Source organism: Notamacropus eugenii, chromosome 2 (genome assembly GCF_028372415.1).
Source record: "Notamacropus eugenii isolate mMacEug1 chromosome 2, mMacEug1.pri_v2, whole genome shotgun sequence".
Taxonomy (NCBI): domain Eukaryota; kingdom Metazoa; phylum Chordata; class Mammalia; order Diprotodontia; family Macropodidae; genus Notamacropus; species Notamacropus eugenii.
The window spans coordinates 5,825,839-5,845,924 of NC_092873.1; the positions used below are offsets into that span (position 1 = coordinate 5,825,839).

At 39.2% G+C, this 20,086-nt stretch overlaps 1 protein-coding gene across 1 annotated transcript; it reads left to right on the top strand.

Moving 5' to 3' along the window:
• Positions 1–6,038: 6,038 nt before the first annotated feature.
• Positions 6,039–19,863, top strand: LOC140523380 (oocyte-secreted protein 3-like). The gene is made up of 5 exons (XM_072638289.1): positions 6,039–6,150; positions 7,348–7,526; positions 9,100–9,206; positions 18,654–18,824; positions 19,619–19,863. The coding sequence occupies exons 1-5, from the start codon at positions 6,072–6,074 to the stop codon at positions 19,692–19,694; spliced, it is 612 nt and encodes a 203-aa protein (XP_072494390.1). The 5' UTR covers positions 6,039–6,071; the 3' UTR covers positions 19,695–19,863.
• Positions 19,864–20,086: the final 223 nt, after the last annotated feature.

The following is a 20,086-nucleotide window of genomic DNA, read 5'->3' on the forward strand; positions in this document are numbered from 1 at the left end:
TAGAAACTATAGACCAACATTCTGAATAAATACAAAGACACAATCAAATTAAATGTGAGCAAAAATATAAAATCTTAAAATAATTATACTTCATGACTAGATTGGATTTACACCTAAAAAGCAGGCTTGATTTAATATTAGGAAAAGCATTAACAACATATTCCAAATTAATAATAAGAATGGTTGGTTGTTGTCCTTCGTTCTTGAAGAGGACCAAAATGGCATCACCATGAAAAAGTGAATTTTTAATGTGTATGACTGTGGCTGATCAGACTAATATGAGATCAGAATTCTCTACCACAGGTTGGGCACAAATAGACCATGTGAACATTTGGGGTGATTACTTCAAATTTGCACATCCCATATTTCCTTTGTGCTGTTTCAATTCTACTTTGCTCATAGAGCACAGTACTTTTTCTGATGTGAGCACGCCTTGCTGAGTGGTCCTGCACCAGTGTCTCCCATGTCACACAATCAAATCCAAAGTTCTTGAGAGGGACCTTGAAGATGTCTTTGTATCGGTTCTTCTGACCACCCTGTGATCACCTGCCCCATTGGAGTTCTCCATAAAATAGTCTTTTTGGCAAGTGTGCATTTTGCATTAGAACAATGTGGCCAGTTCATTGGAGTGGCACTCTCTGAAGCATAGTTTAAGTACTTGGCAGTTCAGCTCGAGCAAGGACTTCAGTTGTCTGGTACCTTATCCTGCCAAGTGATCCTCAGAATCTTCCTAAGACAGTTCAAATGGAAGCGATTCACTTTCCTGGCATGGTGCTGGTAGACTGTCCATGTTTCATGGGCATACAACAATGAGGTCAGCACAATGATTCTGTAGACTTTCAATTTGGTAGTCAGTCTAATACCTTTTCTCTCCCAAACTTTTCTTTGGAGCCTCCCAAACACTGAGCTAGCTCTGACAATGTGTGTGTCAACCTTATTGTCAATGTGTACATCTTTGGAAAGTACACTACCAAGGTAAATGAACTTATCCATAGAATTCAAAACTTCTGCATTTGTTGTAACTGATGGTTCCATTTATGGATGGTGTGATGGTGGCTAATGGAGCACCTGTGCTTTCCTGGTGTTGATTATTAGGTCAAAATTAGCACAGGCAGCAGAGAATTGATCCATACTTTGTCGCATCTTAGCTTCAGAGGCTGCATTGAGTACACAATCAACTGCAGACAGAAAACCACGTACCAACACTCCCTCCACTTTGGTCTTGGCTTGTAGCCTTTTCAAACTGAAGAACTTACCATCAGTATAATAGTTGACCTTGATGCCGTATTCATCCTCATTGAAAGCATTTGACAACATGGCTGAAAACATGCTGAAAAGCAAGGGAACAAGTATACAGCTCTGTTTCACTCCACTGGTTACTGGGAAGGCACAAGAGCAAACATGCCATCATGAAATAGACATACAATGTTGATGAACTTCTCTGGGCAACCAAATTTTGACATAATTTTCCATAAGTCCTGATGACTAACAGTGCCAAAGGTCTTGGTCAGATCTACAAATGTTGTGTAGATACCTCTGTTCTGCATCTGGCATTTCTTCTGGAGTTGTCGGGCAGCAAACACCATGTTGATTGTTCCTTGGCTCTTTCTGAAGCCACATTGGCTCTCAGGTATATGACCATCTTCCAGGTGAAGGATCAGTCTATTAAGGAGGACTCTGGCAAGAATTTTTCTAGCAATGACTAAGAGAGAGACCCTACTGTGATTGTTGCAGGACAATCTATTCCCTTTACCTTCATAGAGACGGATAATGGAGACATTCTTGAACTCATAGGGGACAATCTCCTCTTGCCATATAACCTGGTATATTTCAGTCAGCTTTTGTATGAGCAATGGTCCCCCTACCTTGTAAATTTCAGCTGGAATAGAATCAGCACCACGTGCTTTGCCACATGACAGGAGCCTAATGGCCCTCAAAACCTCTTCTCCAGTTGGAAGTTCAGCTAAGGAGGAATTGACTTCAACCTGAGGTAAGCAGTCAGTGGCCTAAGCATTGATTGATGATGGTCTATTGAGAATACTATGGAATGTTCAAACCATCTTTTTAGGATCATGTCCTGATCAGTAATCAATGTGGCTCCACCAGTACTGAGTAGTGGTGATGCACCATAAGCTTTTGGTTCATGAATAGCTTTCAGGGTACCATAAAATCTCCTTAGATTGTTACTATCAGCATAAAACTGAATTTCATCTGCCTTCTTACTGAGCCAGGAATCCTGCATCTCTCTAAGCTTTGCTTGTACTTTACTTTTGAAGGAATTAAATTCTGGCTTCTTAGAGACGGATGAAGTATTCTGCTGGTAAATACTGTGGAGTTCTCATTTTTCATTTAGCAGCTTCTGGATTTCTCCATCATTTTCATAAAACCAGTCTTGGTGTTTGTGAGTGTTCTGACCCAGATGAGCAAATGCAGTGCTGTGCACCAAATCTCTGAAAGCTGCCCACTCCTTTTCTGTTCCACTGTTACCAACTGTGTGTTGGGTCAATTTTTCCTCCAACTGTTCAGGCTCAGAGAAGAGCTCACATTTGTTGACATTAATTCTTCTGGTAGTCAATTTGCCTTGGGGATGGTACTTTTGATGAATGCAAATATTTAGCTTGGAAAGATGAAATGAGATTTATAGATGAATTTTTAGCTTATGAAGATGAAATGAGATAATGATTGAAAATCATTTAGCACAGTGCTTGGTACATGGTGTTATATTAATGTTAACTATTCTTATTACTTTATGTGTGTATACATGTACATAAAGTAAGCCATTTATGAACCTTAAAATTCTGTATATTTTGTTGTTGTTGTTATATGGATTTCAGGGGCCTAAGAGGCTCTTCTACCCAGAAACTTTCCCTTCCTTTTCTTAAAATTGCAGCATTAGGGACTGATTTGGTGGTGGTGACTGTGGTGGTTGGTAGTTGGAGAGCTAGCTTTGGTGTAGTAGATAGAACATGTATTAGAAGTCAGGAGAAGTCTGGAATTCAGTCTTGTCTCTTACTAGCTGTACAATTTCAGGTAGTCCTTTCACTAGTGCCTCAGTTTCCTCATCTGTAAAAGGACAAATAAATGTTGGCGATTATATTATTTTGCAAAGCTTTACCCTCTCTGGTGACCTCCTTAAAATGGAGATAAACTTATCCTTGAGTATATCCCTTTATATTGTTGCCAACGATTTGGTGGAAATTACCTTATCAAATCACTTTTTTCCTTGATTAGAGTCACACTTTAGAAAAATGGGAACTTGGGAGTGGGAGGGGGGCGTGGTACAATTATCCATACAGTAACAAAAAGCATTTTCAGACTCTGAAAACATGAAAATCCAAATGGTTTTCACCTCAAGCATCTAGTAAGGTAATATTTCTGGGGTTTGTTTTAAATAGTCTAGTCAGCAGTATTATCTAATCTCTGTCTTCTTCTGCTGTATTCTCTTCCATATCATGCCTTCCAACCATAGGTATCCCTCAGGGTCCCTTCCTGGGCCCTCTTCTCTTCTCCCCTTACATTGTTTCACTTGGTGATTTCATCAGCTCCCATGGATTTAATTACCATCTCTATGCTGACAATTCTTAAATCTATTTTTCTTGCCTCAGTCTCTTTAATCTCAAATCTTCAACTGCCTTTCAGGCATTTCAACCTTGATATACAAGAGATATCTGAAAATCTATTTGTCCAAAACAGAATTCATTACCTTTCCACCTAACCATATTCCCTCTAACTTTCACGGCTGTTTTCCTATTACTGGGGTGTAGCATGTGTTCACGGAGGTCCAGTACCTTTGGTATGATGGCTGCCGAGCCCTTTTCAGGGTTCTTTCCACCCTTTGGTGTCTGTTTGTTCCACCCAACTCTCACCTGTGGCTCCAAGAAACTGCAGCATGTGCAGGGTCCACATACTGTAAACCGTTTCAGCAGATGGGCCAAACCAGTTTGAGGGTAACCAAGAATTCTCAAACCCAATGGTGAGATAGGGGGGTATAACATGATTCTTAGTCTTATTACTGATTTTCAATCATTATCTCATTTCATCTTCACAACAACCCTGAAAAGTAAGTGCTAAAATTATCCCCATTTTATAGATGAATATTTAGTGCAATCCTTAAAAGGCTGCTCAGACACCCAGGGGGTTGCTGAGTCCCCAAGTATGTGAAGACTTCCTCTGGTGGAATAGGCGGATGAGAACAATTTCTTCCAACGGTCATGACGGCAGCTAAAGCAGGCAACGTGGAGTGCTTAGAGCTTGGTTAGACACTGAAGATGCCAAAGTCATTCACTGCATCCTGAGTCTTTGCCAGCCATCTTGACTCTGTCCTGCCACTGTACTAAGATGACTCTGGAGGAGAGAGTGAGGCTGACGACTTTGTGCAACTCTGCCTCACTTAAATCCAATTTATGCTCAAAACAAAAGACATCACCCATACCACTTTACTATTATGCCTCAGAGTCCTGCGGCAACAGGCAAGTGATGAAGCAGCAGGTGTGGATACACTGGGAGCTGTAGTCGCAACCCTGCACACAGGTGGCCCAGGCCATCGGATCATTTCTCACTGGAAACAGTAGTGGGACTTGGCAGCCCCCTGGGTGTCTGAGCAGCCTTTTAAGTATCTCACTAAATATTCATCTATGAAATGGGAATAATTTTAGCACTTACTTTTCAGGGTTGTTGTGAAGATGAAATGAGATAATGATTGAAAATCAGTAATAAGAATAAGAATCATGTCATTATATTAGTGAATACAGAAGAAACCATTTTGTTAAGATGCATCCCCATTCCTTGTAAAAGCACCAGAAAACAGGAATAAATGGGCCCTTCTTTAATGTGATAACTATATCTATCTAGAACCAAGGGCAGCATCATAAATAATAAGGATAAACTAGAAGCCTTTCTAATAATATCGCAGTAAAACAAGAATGTTTATTATGATTTAATTGAGTGCTAGAAATGTTTTTCAATAGTATCTGAATCTTTGTTACCCAATTTGGGCTTTTCTTGGCAGAGATACTGGAATGGTTTGCCATTTCCTTCTCTAGCCCATTTTACAGATGAGGAAACCAAAGCAAACAAGGTTAAGTACCTTACCCAGGCTCACCAACTAGGAAGTGTCTGAGGCTGGATTTGAACTCAGGAAGATGAGTTTGGCTGATTCTTGATTGGCTGCTCTAGCCAGTTCTGCCACCTAGCTGCCCTGCTAGAAATGCTAGTGATAAAAATAAGTCAAGGAAAAGAAAATGAGGCAATAAGAAGTGGGAACACAATTAATAATGCTCTTTTTGCAGGTGGTATGACAGTTTATTTAGAAACCTTAGAGTCAGCTAATTTAATAAATTGAAATAATAATCTCAGCAAGGTTGCAGAATATAAAACAGATCAACATGTCATGAGAATTCTAGTTTGTTGCATATAAAATAGCAGGAAGAGACAGATCAATTCTATTTAAAATAACTATAGAATAGGAGAAAGAACTTGACAGTCTACCCACTAAGACATGTACAGATGTTATGAAATAATGTTTATGGAAATAATGACACATCTAAAAGCTTGGACAAATATTAATTATTCATGGGTAGGTTGAAGCAATACAACACAAAGTCACCTAATTTTATTTACCTATGTAGTGACATATCAATCTACCAAAGAAGCTAGTAAAATAAAAACAAAAAGAGGAACAAAAAGTCAATAGATTCCAGGGAATGTGCTAAAAAAAGTAGAGGGCCTAGCAGAACCAGATAATAAGCTATAGCACAAAGCAGAAATCATAAGAAGACTCTAATCCTCATTAAGAAATAGAGAACTTGACCAATGTAACATAGTTGATGCAGAAACAAACATGGAGTTGCCCAGTGTTTAAAACAGTATTTGTGAGGAAGGAGATTTTAAAAAGTGATTAGAGATGACTAAAATAATGCTTTGTTAATGTGAAATTCCAGTTGGAAATTTCCTTGAACTACTGGGAGTAGATCATTGCAAACACCTGAGTGGAACATAACATTTAAAATCACCTGAGTGCTGGGATCTCCTAACTTCCTTGTTGCGTTGAGGTCAAGAGGCTTGCTCTGGAAATGGTTTCAATGAAAACTGTTCTATCCTTAGGAGTCCTGTGCCTCCTTTTCTGCCTGGCTTGGGTCCAAGAAAAACCAGGTATCTTTGTTCTTTTTCCAAATACAAGTTAACATATACAAAGTGCTTTGCAAACCTTAAGGTAATCAGTAGATGTTAGCTACTATTATTGTCTTCAATGACTGGTTCCTTGAGCTGTTAGTTGGTTCCTACTCAGCTCTCTTAGGGTTGTAGAGATAAGGTGATGAACTGACTTTCTGAGGCATTATTAGCTCTTCTGAGCTCACCTTGCTTAATTTTATTGTTTTTGGCTAATACAAAGCCCATGGCTCACAATATTTGTTAAAGGACACACTTTTTCTTGGTTCTGCCTGTTTACTGAAGATGCTTCCTTCCCAAACATTTCTTGTTCTTCTTTTCCTCACTCTGTCTTTGTGAGATTCTCCCCATTCCCATGGCTTCAGTTTTTACTCCACAGTGGTTGAATCTCCTCTGGCTCAATGTCCTCTTGTTCAAATTCAATTTTTCTGCTTGTAATTGATAGAAGAATCCTTTCCCATGACTGGTCTCTTACTCCCATCTAATCATGTCTGAAATCAAGCTCCTTATATGCTTTTTTTTTCATAATACTACAATGAATCTGTTCCCTGAATAGCCTCAATTTCTTTAGTAATCTCACAATTCTATCTGTGCTAAGTTCTTGTACCCTTTCTTCCTACCCAGAAAAAGTAATGTGGCCAGATGTTCATATGGACTGATTGTGCCTGACTTGTGTTAGAGCCTTCTGGATCAACCACATGAGATCTACTGTACCTTGACCCCAACATAGTGATGTTTCTTTGGTCCTCTTCCAAAAGAAGTAAAATTAATTAAGGTGGCACAATTAATGACATTTCAAATCTAGAGTCAGAAATGTCTACGTTTGAATCCAGTCTTAAATGCTTACTACCTATGTGATCTTGGGCAAGTCACTTTTTTCTTTCTGCTTCAGCTTCCCCAACTATAAAATATGGCTAATAATGTCACTTTCCTCCCAGAGTTATGAGGATCAGATGAAGTAGTTGTAAATTACTTAGCACATTGACTGGCACATAGAAGACACTTAATAAATCCTTTTCTCTTCCCTCCCTCTCTCTGTCTCTCTTTTTGGTTTAATCTATTTTTCCTACATTGTTTTTCCTCTGCAAAATCAAATAGTGCTGCACTGGCTTTAGTCCCTCTGGGGGCCATTCGTTATGATCAAAGCCAGATTCAAATTGTTCATTGGTTTTTCCACAGTGAGAACAGCATGTACTTATTATGTGTTCTGGGTGTTTGTGAAGAAAGATCTCTTTGGTGATGGTGTGCTTGTGAGACCTCAAGAGCTGACTCTTGGGATAGGCTGTCCAGTTACTAAAGAGCTACAAGATGAATTTGAACTACAATACCTTGTGAGACACTGTGGGATCAAGAAAATGGTAAGAGATGACCACATTAGCAATCATAAGTTGGATCTACCTAATGTCTTTCAGGACCTATCTGTTACCCTATAAGATCCTTATCCATGTGGAAAACAAACTGAATTTCCTACTAAGTATTAAAGTTACTAAGGCCTGAGGGGGGCAATGAAAGCAGGAGAGAAGAGGCAGTCTCTTGCCCTTGACTACTATTCTTAAGCATGGTTCCATCTCCTAAGGCAGAGGGAGTAACTTTAACTCACAAGTTTTCTGGCTTTTAATGTTAGGCTGAGGTGGTTTTCTTTGGGCCTTAGGATCTCAGCTGAGACATACTCAATACCTTTTCCAACTAGTTTTAAAATTCAGTCTGAACATATCACAGGTTCTCTACTTATGTGCCAGGTCCCTGTTTGAATTCTAGTTGTCTTTATGTTTAGAACTATCCCAGGTAAATCAGGAAGTTTGTTGATCTTGAATCAGGTCCACTCCCTTGTGGTGCTGAACCTGTCAAATGAGATATGAGAGAGGGCTGATTATTCAGGGCAGCTTCTTCCAGGTTACTATTAGTGCCAGAGGAAATATCTTAAAAGCATTGTAATTAGAAGTTCCTCTATTATTAAGAGCTAAAGTGTAACATTGATCACTTCTGATAGCCTCTCTCTGATGGATCCAAAAGTTTGACTTATGTTTATTAGACACAGGCCTTTTGGTAATGTTTGGGAAATGAAGTAGGAAAAATTGAGGTGGTCTTCCTGAATTACCAGGAGAATTATGATTCTCTTGATAGAATTAGGGAGTTCAGAAGATGTGGTTTAAGGGGGTAAGATAATGATTTCTAATTTAGAACTGTGAAATTTGATGAGACATTTAGGTGGAGATGACTAAGAGATGGTTAGATGAGTTGGAGCATCTGGAGATACATGAGGTCTGTGAATTTCCATTTGTGGAATCAGTTACATGTTGAAAATTGAGTTCATGGGAGCTGTCATCGAGGGAAGGAAAAGAGAGGGGAAAGGATGGAGAAAGATGATCTGAAAACGAAGACTAAAAACCAATGACTCATGACTTAAGAGGAGGCTCATACAGTATCAGCTCCACGAGAATTTGAGTAAGAATTAGTGCCTCAGATGAGAAAGTGATCAACAGTTTCAAGTGTAATCAAGGCAAGTGAATGACTGAGAGGAGGTCAGTGGTCTTGGTAAATAATACATCACTAATATCCTTGAAGAGATTAGTTTCATCTTAGTGGTGGATTGAGAAGTCAGATTACGAGAAATAAAGAAGGGAGAAGGAGGTGAGGATATGGAGGATATGGTTATTCTCTGAAGTTGACTGTGAAAGGTAAAAGAAAAAACATAATGTATCTTGAAAGGGAATACTAGGATTGATTGAAGGCTTTTTCGGGATGGAGGGAATGTTGGCATGTTAGTAAGTAGTAGAGAAAGAGCCAGTTGATTAAAGGAAGATCACAAATTAGAGAAGGGAAGGGATATGATGGAAGGAGTAAATTTGGGAGTTAACAACTTGGCATGGCATTAAGGGTACAAGGATAAAACTGAGCACCTTTTCTAAATAGTCTCTCTCTGACCATCAGGTTTTTGAAACTCACACCAGGTTTGAATGTAGCCTCTACTATCGACGACACAGTAGACGGGTTGTTCGTCCAGGACTTGAGTTCCCTTTGACATGTATAGTGTACAGGTGAGTACATTACAAAAGGGATTTCTATTACTGTACCAGTTAATATCAAACTATTCTGTTCATTCTAACTGAAAAGTTGTCCTGGCTTAGCTCTTTTCTTGCCTGTTGGTTTATATTTCCATCAATTCTCAACAAAAGGCATGATTGACAACAGAGAGGCAAGGTGGTAGATAGAAATCTTAGATTTGGAGTCAGATGTTGGCATAGCCAGGTTTGAAATAATACTATTGAGTTACTTGCGTGACTAAGCAATTCAGTTTATTTGACTTTTTTCCTCTGAAACAATTCAACAAGATTTTATTAAGTGCCTACTACATGAGTAGCACTCTGCTAAATACTTGGGATATTAAAAAGCATTCTCCTCCCCCATTTCCCTAAGCTTCTATCCTTAAGGAACTTGCTTTCTTGTAGGGTGAGATGTCTTGAAGTCCTTTTGAATTCCCCAAACTGGGTGTTCCATGTTTTCTACTTAGTAACAGGGAAAGAGTGATTGACCAACATGAGATATCTATTTAAAATGTCATGGGAAATGTCCCCAGGGCTGGCAAAATGGGAAGGAGGACTGAAGGGTCAGACCATTTCTCCTAGGAATAATGGATCATGATCATATCTTAAAGAGTGTACTAACTTCTTAGATTTTAGAGATCTTCTCAACCTAGCCCCAATCAGACTCTATAAACTTTATTTTACATTATTTTCCTTCATGAATACTATGGTTGAGTCCAACTTCATACCCCCCACTTCTTAGAATCTTTAATTTCTTTCAAAGGATGGTACAGACACCTCCATCTACAGCAAGCCTTTCTAAATAAACCTCCTAACTATTTTACTCTAGTTTGTATAAAATTTGCTAAAAGCATGTTTATATCCTTCAGTGGTATATGCGGTGCTTTCACTTGCAAGTACTTTATTTCCATGTTGATTCCGCTCCATGCTGACCTCCATAACTAATTCCACAAAGGGAAATTTGGAGGTTTCATATTCGTAAATTCTGAAATTCCCTTATTTGATCACAGCCTATTGTAATTTTACCTCTCCTTCTGCCTTGCAACCCCCAAATCCTATTCTTCATTCTCATCATGACTTCCAATCCAGACATCCTACCATTTCTGCACTGGCTATACTCTTTTCCTTTCTCCACAATAACCCATTGGTGACCCAGTTCAACTCTATTCTTGTCTTCTCAAGGGTCTCCTGTCCTCTTATTTTAACACTCATCTTGCCCTGCCATATCTCAACCTTAGGTTACTCTAACCATCCACTGTTTTTGTTCCTACTCACGTTTCTGAAAAAAAAAATAGCCCTAGAGAAAATTATGAAACTAAGTGACTAGGTCCACTACAAATTTATGTCACTTTATGCCCATAAGTGTAGCAAGACATTTTTTTTACATCTCTCTAATACATTCATTGTCCTACTCACTATTGTGGCTTTTCCAAACACTTTCATCTCTCCTCAAACCTTCTATGGTGGTCCTTCCTACCCTCTTACCTGAGAGCCTTACGTTATATTTAACTGAAGAAGGAGAGGACATTTACTAAGAGATTCCTTTTCACTCTGTTTTCTCACCTTAATCATTTTGATGCCTTACACTATCATTTCCTCCTTCACCCCATCTCAAATGAAAAAGTACCTGCTCTTATTAATGAGGTCAACCATTCTACATGTACAAGAGATCCAATTCCTTCTCTTTTCCATTAGATTACCTACTCTCCTACTAATCTTCAATATCTCCTTGTTTGCTGGTTGCTTTCTTACTGCATACAAATATGCCCATGTCTTCCTCCATCCTCAGAAAACTCTTACTTGAACTTCTAACTATTATTCTCTATCGTTCCTTTCTTTTGTGACTAAATGCCTTGAGAAGGCAGTCTACAATTGGTGCATTTCTACTTCTTTTCTCTTTTAAAATTTTCTTTTTTTAACTTTAAATATATAATTTATTTTTCGATTCTCGACATTCACTTCCGCAAGAATTGGAATTCAAAATTTTCTTTCCATCTCTTCCCACCCCCACCCCAGGACAGCATGCACCCCATTCACCCCTTTCTCCACTCTGTTCTCCCTTCCATTACCTCCCTTCTTCCATCTCCCTCCCCTCTACTTTCCTGTAGGGCAAAATACATTTCTATACCCCATAGCCTGTACATCTTATTTTCCAGTTGCAAGCTAACACAATTTTTAACATTAATTGTTAAAGTTTTGAGTTCCAGACTCTCCCTTCCTCTCTCCCCACACACCCTCATTGAGAAAACAAGCAATTCAATATAGGTCAAACGTGTTTAGCCATGCAAAACACTTCAATAATAGTTATGTTGTGAAAGACTAACATTTCCCTCTGTCCTATTATGTGCTCCATTTATTTCATTCTCTCCCTTGATCTGTCCTCCCAAAATAATGTTTGCTTCTGATTATCCCTTTCCCCAATTTGCTGTCCCTTCTATTATCTTCCCTCTCCTATCTCCTTCCCCCTTGCCTTCCTGCAGGGTAAAATTGATTTCCATATCCAAGTGAGTGTGTGTTATTTCCTCCTTAAGCCAAATTTCCTTTAATTTCTCCCCTCTTTCCTTCCATTGTAAAAACTCTTTCTGGACTCTTTTATGTGAGATGATTTGCTACATTCTGCCTCTCCCTTTCTCTTACTCCTAGTACATTCCACTCAACAGTAAATTTTATTTTTTTAGGTATTCTTCTTTCATATTCAGCTCATCGTGTGCCCTCTGTCTATGTGTGTGTGTGTGTGTGTGTGTGTGTGTGTGTATATATATACATGTATATACATATATACACATACCCATACACTCATGTACATATACATACTTACCCATATATAACACACACATACCCACACACCGACATATATGTATATGCATGTATACATGTATATACACACATGCATATAAGCACATACACACATATATGTACACACATATATTACACACACACACACACACACACATATATATATATAAACACACATATATATACACACATATTCCCTCTAACTACCCTAATACTGAAAAAAGTCTCATGAGTTACAAAGAACATCTTTTCATGTAGGAATGTAAACAATTCAACTTTAATGAATTCCTTAAGACTTCTATTTCCTCTTTACCTTTTCATGTTTCTCTTGATTCTTGTATTTGAAAGTTAAATTTTCTATTCATCTCTGGTCTTTTCAGCAAGAATGCTTGGAAGTCCTCTATTTCGTTGAAATTCCATTTTGTCCCTTGAAGTATTTATACTAAGTTTTGTTGGGCAGGTGATTCTTGGTTTTAATACTGTCTTCTTTGACCTCTGGAACATTGTATTCCAATTCCTTTGATCCCTTAGTGTAGAAGCTGCTAAATTCTGTGTTATCCTGATTGTATTTCCACAATATTTGTGGCTTTTTGGCTGCTTGTAATATTTTTTCCTTTGACATAGGAACTCTGAAATTTGGTTACAATATTCCTAGGAGTTTTCCTTTTGGAATCTCTTTCAGGAAATGATCGCTGAATTCTTTCCATTTGTATTTTAACCTCTGGTTCTGGAATATCAGGACAGTATTCCTTGATAATTTCTTGGAAGATGTTTTCTAGGTTATTTTTTTGATCATAGTTTTCAGGTAGATCAACAATTTTAAAATTATCTCTCCTGGATCTATTTTTCCAGGTCAGTTATTTTTTCAATGAGATATTTCACATTGTCTTCTATTTTTTCATTCTTTTGGTTTTATTTTGTAATTTCTTGGTTTCTCATAAAATCTTCAACTTCCATCTGTTACATTCTAATTTTTGAAGAACTATTTTCTTCAGTGAGCTTTTGAACCTCCTCTTCTGGTTGACCAATTCTGCTTTTTAAAGCATTCTCCTCATTGGCTTTTTGGGCCTCTTTTGCCGTTTGAGTTAGTCTATTTTTAGAGTTGTTATTTTCTTCAGTATTTTTTGGGGGGTCTACTTTAGTAAGTTGTTGACTTGCTTTTCATGATTTTCTTGCATTGCTCTCATTTCTTTTCCCAATTTTTCCTCCACCTCTCTTACTTGATTTTCAAAATCCTTGTTGAACTCTTTCGTGGCTTGAACCATTGCATATTTTTTTTTTGGAGGCTTTGGATGTAGAAGCCTTGACCTTTGCTCTTCCTCAATCAAAAGGATGGAAGAAAATGCCTTTTTTACCAAGAAAATAACCTTCTATGGTCTTATTTTCCCCTACCCCTCTTTGGACATTTCTCCAGCCAGTTACTTGACTTTTGAGTCCTTTATCAAATGGAGGGTATACTACCCTGGGCTTCAGAGATTTTATGCAGTTGATGTCTGAGATATCTCTTGGGACCTGTAAGTTCTCAGTTACTCCAAGGTGGTACAATTAATAGAGAGGAGTTTACTTCACTCCTGGCCTGCACTCTGGTCTGTGAGCAACCAATAACAAGCACCCTTTTCTGCCATGAAACTGTGAGTAAGATTTCCTCTCCACAGTCACCACCAGCTCCATCATGCCAGTGCTCCTCCTCACTCCAGGACCGCCATTCAGGACTGAGACCAAGATCAGACCCTTGATTCCCCCAGGGTCTTTAGGCCAAGGGCTCCAAAAGTGGATGCTGCTGCCAATGGCTACTGCTGCCCTTGGGCTGGGGCCCGAGGGGTCTCCCCTCTTTCCCAGGTGAAAGAGCTTTCTTACTGATCTTTGAAGCTGTCTTTTGCGTTTGTGGGTTGAGAAACCTGGGAACCACATCTACTACCCATGGTTCCATGTCCTGAAGTCTGCTCCAGTCCTTTCTGTGCCCTGGCCCACTCTGGGCTGCGCTGTGCTCCAAGCCCGGTGGGATAGAATTTGGCCTTCCAGTCTGTCTTGGGCTGGAAATCTGTTGCACTCTCATTTTGTGGCTTCTGCTTTTCTAGAATTTGTTCAGAGTCATTTTTTACAGGTATTTTAAGGGCTATGGAGGGAGAACTAGTCTGTCCTTCTACTTTGCCATCTTGGCCCCAACCTCCCTCAAATATTCCATAGTCTGTTTTGGAATCACATCATTCAACTAAAACTGCTCTCTCCAAAGTTATCAATGGTCAGATCTAATGGAATTTTCTTAATCCTCATCTATCCTGACCTCTTAATAGCTTCTGATCACCATTTTGATTTTTCTTCTGTTTTTCCAGTCCTCAGTCTTCTTTGTTGAATCTTCATCTAGCTTACTGCCATTAGCCATGTGTGATGCTCAAAATTTAATCTTGGCTCTTTTTTTTTGTATTTAAATTTATTTAGTTAAGTTTTCAACATTCATTTCCAGAAAATTTTGGGTTCCAAATTTTCTCCCCATTTCTCTTCTCCTCCCACCCCAAAACGCCAAATATTCTAATTACCCTTATCACCAATCTGTCCTCCCTTCTAACATCCTTCCCTTCCCTTCTCCTCATCTTCTCTTTTGTCCTGTAGGGCAAGATAAATTTCTATACCCCATTACCTGTATTTCTTATTTCCTAGTTGCAAGAACAATACTCAACAGTTGTTCCTAAAACTTTAAGTTCCAGCTTCTCTTCATTCTTCCCTCCCCACCCATTCCCTTTGGGAAGGCAAGCAATTCAATATAGGCCATATCCGTGCAGTTTTGCAAATGACTTCTATAATAGTAGTGTTGTGTAAGGCTAACTATATTTCACTCCATCCTATTCTGCCCCCTGTTTCTTCTGTTCTCTCTTTTGATCCTATCCCTCCCCAAGATTGCTCCCTCCTCCCACTGCCCTCCCTTCCATTATCTCCCCCACCCTGCTTGTCCCCTTCTCCCCCACTATCCTGTATTGTAGGATAGGTTTTCATGCCACAATGAGTATGCATTTTATTCCTTCCTGTAGTCAAATGTGATGAGAGTAAGCTTCATGTTTTTTCTCTCACCTCCCCCCTTTCTCCCTCCACTGAAAAGTCTTTTACTTGCCTCTTTTATGAGACACAATTTGTCCCATTCCATTTCTCCCTTTTTCCTACCAATATATTTCTCTCTCACTGCTTAATTTCATTATTTAAAGATATGATCCCATCCTATTAAATTCATCCTGTTCTCTCTCTCTCTCTCTCTCTCTCTCTCTCTCTTTCTTTCTCTCTCTCTCTCTCTCTCTCTCTCTCTCTCTCTCTCTCTCTGTGTGTGTGTGTGTAATCTCACCAACTACCCAGATACTGAAAAAAGTTTCAAGAGTTACAAATATTATCTTTCCCTATAGGAATGTAAACAGTTGAACTTTAGTAAATCCTTTATGATTTCTTTCCTGTTTACCTTTGCATGCTTCTCTTCATTCTTGTGTTTGAAAGTCAAATTTTCTTTTGATCTCTGGTCTTTTCATCAAGAATGCTTGAAAGTCCTCAATTTCATTGAAAGACCAATTTTTCCCCTGAAGTATTATACTCAGTTTTGCTGGGTAGGTGATTCTTGGTTTTAGTCCTAGTTCCTTTGACTTCTGGAATATCATATTCCACGCCCTTTGATTCCTTAACGTAGGAGCTGTTAGATCTTGTGTTATCCTGATTGTATTTCCACAATACTTGAATTGTTTCTTTCTAGCTGCTTGCAATATTTTCTCCTTGACCTGGGAACTCTGGAATTTAGCCACAATGTTGCTAGGAGTTTCTCTTTTTGGATCTCTTTCAGGAGGGGATCTGTGGATTCTTTCAATATTTATTTTGGTTCTAGAATATCAGGGCAATTTTCCTTGATAATTTCATGAAAGATGATGTCTAGACTCTTTTTTTGATCAAGGCTTTCAGGTAGTCCCATAATTTTTAAATTGTCTCTCCTGGATCTATTTTCCAGGTCAGTTGTTTTTCCAATGAGATATTTCACATTATCTTCAATTTTTTCATTCTTTTGGTTTTGTTTTGTGATTTCTTGGTTTCTCATAAAGTCATTAGCCTCCATCTGTTCCATTCTAATTTTGAAAGAACTATTTTCTTCAGTGAGCTTTTGAACCTCCTTTTCCATTTGGCTAATTCTGCTTTTGAAAGCATTCTTCTCCTCACTGGCTTTTTGAACCTCTTTTGCCAATGGAGTTAGCCTATTTTTCAAGGTGTTACTTCCTTCAGCATTTTTTTGGGTCTCCTTTAGCACGGTGTGGACCTGCTTTTCATGTTTTTCTTGCATCTCTCTCATTTCTCTTCCCAATTTTTCCTCCATTTCTCTTACTTGATTTTCAAAATCCTTTTTGAGCTCTTCCATGGCCTGAGCCCATTGAATATTTATTTTGGATGTTTGGGATACAGAAGCCTTGATTTCTGTGTCTTTCCCTGATGGTAAGCCTTGTTCTTCTTCATCCGAAATGATGAGAGAAGATATTTGTTCACCAAGAAAGTAACCTTCTATAGTCTTATTTTTTCCCTTTTTTGGGCATTTTTCCCAACCAGTTACTTTACTTTTGGGTCCTTTGTCAAGAGTAGGGTATACTCTGGGAATCTGTAAGATCTCAGTTCCTCCAAGGTGGCACAATCAAGCGTGTACTGGACGGGGCACAGAGTGGGATTTTTGTGCCCAGAATCTTAGCAGTTACCTCTTCACAGCCACCTGGCCTCCACTTCCTTTAAGTCAACACTGGGGGCTGATTTTCAGATAAGCTGGATGTGCAGGACTGCCATTCAGTGTGAGACAAAGACCAACTCCCCCAGGGCCTCCACACAGGGCCGAGGCAAGAACTTCAGTGCCCCCAGGGTTTTTACACTCCAGCAATGGATCTGGCTGCTGTACCTGCTGATGTGGCCTCTGCAGCAGCAGTGTAAGGCCAGAGTTATGGCCCTTCTCCCTTCCTGGCCAGCTGAAAAAACCCCATCACTGACCTTTGGCGCCTGTGGGTTGAGGGATCTGTGAACCCGCTGCTTCTGGGACTGGGGATTCCGCAGCTATAGATGCTGCCCCTAAGGGCTGTTCACCAAGCTGTGCACCCCAACCAAGGCTGGACTAGGCTCCACTCCACATCCAGTGCAACAGACGTTTCCCGTTTATGGGCTGTGTGGGGAGAGCCTCTGTATCTGTGTCTTTCTACTCCTCCATCTTGGCTCCACCCCAATCCTGGCTCTTTTCATGATCCACTGGAGTACTTTGCTTAGTGATCTCAAAAGTTTCCATGGATTCAATTATCATAATTATACGAATGATTCTCAAATTTATTTATCCAATCCTAACTCCTCTTGACTTCTAGTCTCACATCTTCAAATGCTTATTGGGAATCCCTAACTGCATGTCCTATAGAGTGGACAGGTGGGAAGATGACAAGGTATAAAGGGAATTAAAAGGCAATTGTGATCAGATTTGTGTTTCAGGAAGGCCAATTTGTCATCTCTGTGGAAAATGGATTGGAATTGGGAGAAACTTGAGGTAGGGATAAAAACTATCAGGCTACTAACATACTCCAGGTAGGAGATGATAAGGGGACATATTATAGTGTCCAAACTTTAACATATCCCAAAGTGAACTCAATATTTTCCCTCCCAAGCCTCCCTCTTTTGAATTTTTCTCATGATTGTCAAGGATACAACCGTCTTCCTAATCACTCATGCATGTGTCAGAGTATCATCCTCAATTCATACTTCTTTCTCACCCCTCCACTTCAAATTAGATGCTAAGTCCTGTAAATTCTTCCTTTGTAACATCTGTCATATAAGTCCCTTCTATCCTCTGCTACTGATATCACCCTCATATATTCCTTCAAACCTGGAGTATTATAATACCCTGTGACTGGTCTCCCCCCCTGAAGTGTCTCCCTAGTCTAGTCTATCTTTCACTCAACTGTCAAGTTAATTTTCCTGAAAGGCAGGTCTGACCACAATTTTCGTTTAGTACTCTTTTTTAACTTTCCCCCCTACATTTATAGTCTTGTAATTTTTCTTTCCACATGATCTGTAATCTAGCGACACTGGCCCCTTTGCTATTCTTGGTCCACAACACTCCAACTCCTTACTCCACTCATTTTCACTTACTTTTCCCCATGCCTAGAATATTCTTTCCTCTCATATCTGCCTGTTAGCTTCTTTCAAGTCTCAGTTGAAGCCCCATTTTCTTCAAGAAATCTTTTCCAGTTATCTGATCTCAATCTTTCTAATCCCTCTCAGGCTATCTCCAATTTATTCTGTATATATCTTGTCTCCTCCACTGGACTGTGAGTTCGTTGGAGGAAAGGACTATCTTGTGACTCTTTTTGCATCTCTAGTCCTCAGCACAGTGCCTAGCATTTGGTAGGTGCTTAATGAATGTTTATTGATTGATGTCTCTCCCATTAGATGTCAGTTCCTTGAGAGCAGGGTGTGTCTTTTGCCTTTCTTTGGGTCTCAGTGTTTATCACAGTGCCTGAAACATACTAGGTATTAACACATTTTAACTGACAATAGGGAACATTGTGTTGTTGCCTTTGACTTTATCCCCAGAGTGTTGCATTTAGTATCTATTTAGTTTTTCTTCATTGTATGAACTTGAGCAACATTTTTCCTCATTTCCAGGAAACGAAGTTTCCAGAATTCTGTTGTGACTGCTCCCATCTTAAGGCCCACGTTAGACCAAAATAACATTACCAAAAGGATTGAACACCCACCCACTTATGGGAAACCAGATTCATATCACCTACAAGGGGGGAACCTGCTTGAGAATCTGAAACAACTTCAAGGAACTAGGTGAGTGGGGACTCATTGTCAGAATTATTCTAGGAGACCTAGACCAAAGACCAAGTGACGGAACTCTGTGCCTTTTGGATTGTTTACTTTGGGAAGTCTGTCAAACTTCTTTGGAGAAGGAGAGACAAGAAGTAGCTTGGTATAGTAGCAATAATGGCCCAGAAGCCAGGAAGATAGGGATTCAAGTCATACCTCTATTCCTTCTGACTTCATGGACCTGACAAGATGCTGAACCTCTCAGGATCCTTCAGAATTCTTTAATTCTACAAGCTCTGGTACAGGAGCTAACTTTTCTTATTGAGAGATTTTTTTTTTTACCAGTGAGGTTTCAATAGTAATGGCATCACAGGCTCAGTTCTCATCCTTAACATAAATACATGCCCATGGTCATTGAGAATGCCAAGGAGAATAGCTGTGCCTTAAAGAAGAGCCAAATGCTATGGGAGATCAGGCGAGGGAGATATAAAGGACCTGGTAGTAGGTATGAGACTCTACTGCCATAGCTCTGGAGGTGAGAAATTAACCCTGTCTCTTATATCAGCATTCTTGAGTTCAGCCCAACTAGATTAAAAATGTAATTGGGAATATCTAACAAAATAGATTAAAAAATGCAACAGCATATAGACTATAGATAATACTAATATGTGGTTTTCTACATCAACATTGGGCTAGGAGGGATCTTTATGTACAGGTTAATGACACTAATTTTTATTTGAATTTGATACCACTGTCTCACAGCACAAATCAGCCAATGACAGGGTTTGCTTTCTAATTCTATTTTTTTTCTCCCACAGGGGCTTTCTTCTCACCCCTCACTTGATCTCTGTTGTTTTACTCTGGAAGCAAAGTATTGGACTGATTCTTATTTGAGTTATTCTGTTAATCAGATTCAGCTTCAGGACTCCCAAATAGCCCTGTGACTATGATCCTCATAAGTCAGGAGGAGAACTTTGGGAAGTTAAAATTGTCTACACTTATATTGGGAAGTTCCTCAATTAGTTCTAAACATTCATTTCTTTTAAATAAACAAATCCCACGTTGTCTGTTCCTTTTATGAGCTCTTAGAAAAGCAGCTGCATAGTTATTATGAATTTACTTATGTGTATGGCTCAGTTTCTCTAATTTGGTGTTAATGTCATATTAACGACAAAATAAGAGAAGATAAGGAAAACGTTGGGCAAAACTTCATGCTGAATATGTGGGACACTTGTTACTGAACATCCTAGGAAATGTCATGTTAGTACTTCATGGATCCTTTATAC